The 2,500-nt window shown below is 44.4% G+C and overlaps 2 protein-coding genes across 3 annotated transcripts in view; one reads left to right on the forward strand and one right to left on the reverse strand.

The window, feature by feature from the left end:
• Positions 1–370, forward strand: part of LOC126577574 (arylalkylamine N-acetyltransferase 1) — a 1,948-nt gene extending 1,578 nt beyond the window's left edge. For both annotated transcript variants that reach the window (XM_050239267.1, XM_050239268.1), the window contains exon 5: positions 1–370. This exon is cut by the window's left edge and continues 460 nt beyond it. The gene's annotated coding sequence lies outside the window, so the exon portion shown is untranslated.
• A 367-nt stretch (positions 371–737) lies between these two features.
• Positions 738–1,778, reverse strand: LOC126575444 (protein takeout-like). Its single transcript, XM_050236144.1, has 4 exons — positions 1,656–1,778; positions 1,338–1,584; positions 986–1,272; positions 738–909 (listed from the first exon to the last, which is right to left on the reverse strand). The coding sequence occupies exons 1-4, from the start codon at positions 1,741–1,743 to the stop codon at positions 758–760; spliced, it is 774 nt and encodes a 257-aa protein (XP_050092101.1). The 5' UTR covers positions 1,744–1,778; the 3' UTR covers positions 738–757.
• Positions 1,779–2,500: the final 722 nt, after the last annotated feature.

The following is a 2,500-nucleotide window of genomic DNA, read 5'->3' on the forward strand; positions in this document are numbered from 1 at the left end:
ACATAATATGATAGAAGCCCTTCAACATAGAACATCCAACGCAGAAAGTCTAGTCCACAGATCATTGTCACGTGGTCAAATGAGCATGATTATTCCCCTTCATAACTGCATTTGCTCCTACTGTATCCGTTAGCTTCTCCTATGTATTTCTGCTGATATGTATTTTGATGATCAGATAATATTTTTACAAACAGAATGTGACAATAACCGAGAAAGTTTTATCAAAAGAATGGCTGCGAAGTGGTTTTTCGAATGAAGAGTGTTTGAGATGGGAACGGTTTTGTATTTTTGTGTATGCCCGGTGGAATGTCTTTTGATAAATTTATGTAGAGTGCGCGCGAACAAATAAAGCTAATCATCTCCTGACCCCCCCTGCTGCATAGATTAACAAATAAAGTGATACCATTTGCAGAACAGTATATGGGAAACCAACACAATTTAATGTTCTTTCAACGTCAAGAAGTCATTTATCATCTAAGGAAAGGTTATAAGTAGACTATACGTATTATGTTATTGTCTATTATTCTTATCACCTGCCCGTGAGATTTTAATGAAGCTAGATGTGATTTGAAATGGATTAAGGTGCTTATATACGACTTCTCAGCTCAATAACCGGTAGCTTCCCACACCAGAGACGTAGTGGTACTAACCTCTACCAAAGATATCTTCGCTGGAGTATGTTCAGCTTTGGTGCGAAATGTTCTTTCAGGGTGCTTCAAAAGTAACTATCCGAAAAATCACTACCAATTCCAATCTACTACTCTGGGAAGATTTTATTCATCGGCACCTTGAGAAAAATTTGGTTCGAGATCTTCCGGAAGATGTACCCGAACGTGTCCTCGTACGCACTGCGAAGTTCCTGAAAAACCACCTCCCAGTTATCGTTCAGTACCTGGTTCATCGTTTTTCCTGGCCAGAGAAGAATGATGGTAATAGTACACTAATCCCAACACGCACGCGTGAAGATAACACCATGCTCACATACCTAGAGCTGCGTCACCGTTAAACAGATTCTCGAAATCGAACGTCACCAGCTTTGGATCGAAGTGTACCAAGTACTTCCGAATGTACATAAACTTTTCACCTCCGTCCCGTTCGACTAGCTCTCCGATCAGCTCGTGGTGAGACTTTAGTCGGTGCAGCGTTATGTTGGCCTTTCCTTTGCCCGTTATCGGTAGCAGCAGTATCCGCCCGTCCATCGTGTAGTTGCCGGCGAACTGTATTTTCGGTGTGATAGCTTCCGCTTTGATGATAAGCTTCTTCAAATCAGTTCTGAGTGATAGAATCAGGAACTAGTTAGAAAAGAGCTTGCGAGTATCATGAGCAGGCGCTCTTACCGATACTTCAGAATGGTTGAGTTGGTTAGATAGCTCAGCTTAATGCCGGTGAAGTGCTGCCTTAGCGTGATCGGTGCCGATGGACCACCTTGGTTGATTGTGATCGTATCCACGGCCAGCGGTTCCAGTGGCATAATACCAAACTCTGGCAAACCATCTTTCAGCAGTTGAATCGCACCATTGACCGCACTTCGCAGGCAACTATCGAACTGAGGATCGCTTCGGTGGCATTTCTCAAAACTGTCGGCTGTTTAAGAAGGATCTTGTAAAGTTAAAACCGTTTCCCCTGCACCCGAAATCCGTATCCGTAATACATACGCAAATCTTTTCCTGCACCCACTCTGGCGACCACAAGGAACCAAATGCCCAACGAAAGAACGAGAAACTGCCACGAGACAACCATCATACTGCGCTTCCCTGCCTGCACTGGAGCAAACTGTGCTGGGTTCTTGAGCTTGATGATCTGTTTTATAGGATCCTCCTGTAGGGAGAGACCCTTTGTTATGCGCTCCAGTTGTTCTCCAGAATGGGAAGAGAACCCGGAAGAGGACAAGAATGCTAACCAGCAAAGAGAACGCCGTCGGTTCCACGGACCGTAAACGTTGTTAGTTAATCACATCACGTACCACGTGGGGCGCACCCGCACACACGGCATCCTACGTCATTGATCTGCAGTGGACTGTCGCCGGCCGCATCGATTAACATAGATACGAACCGGCACCCGGTCATTGATCATCCCTGCCGTGGATCAATGAGTTGGAGACAGTTCAAGTACAAGTGCATCTGATACGATACAAAGGAAACGCAGACATCTGCTGTTATTCTCAACCCGAAGGACCATTGTTTGTTCCATGTTCCATTTTAATGCTTACAAATGCTTTATTTGTGCCGCGATTTTCATAATTCAATGGAACCATCGCCATTTCAAGCATCTCCTTTGCGAATGGGAGGAATTTGGTTCGTCCGACTCGTCCATCCTTGGATTAGTGGGATCGCCGGAGACGTACGTACGTTGATATTGATTCGGAAACCACTGGTGGAATATTAAATACATTATGGAACCAATCCGGCGTGACTCGGAATCGGAAATATTGTGATATTGTTCAACAGGTGAACATAAATAAGAGGAATTCAGTATAGAAAGAGGACGACGTTCACATACC

The sequence above is a fragment of the Anopheles aquasalis genome, chromosome 3, assembly GCF_943734665.1.
Source record: "Anopheles aquasalis chromosome 3, idAnoAquaMG_Q_19, whole genome shotgun sequence".
NCBI lineage: Eukaryota > Metazoa > Arthropoda > Insecta > Diptera > Culicidae > Anopheles > Anopheles aquasalis.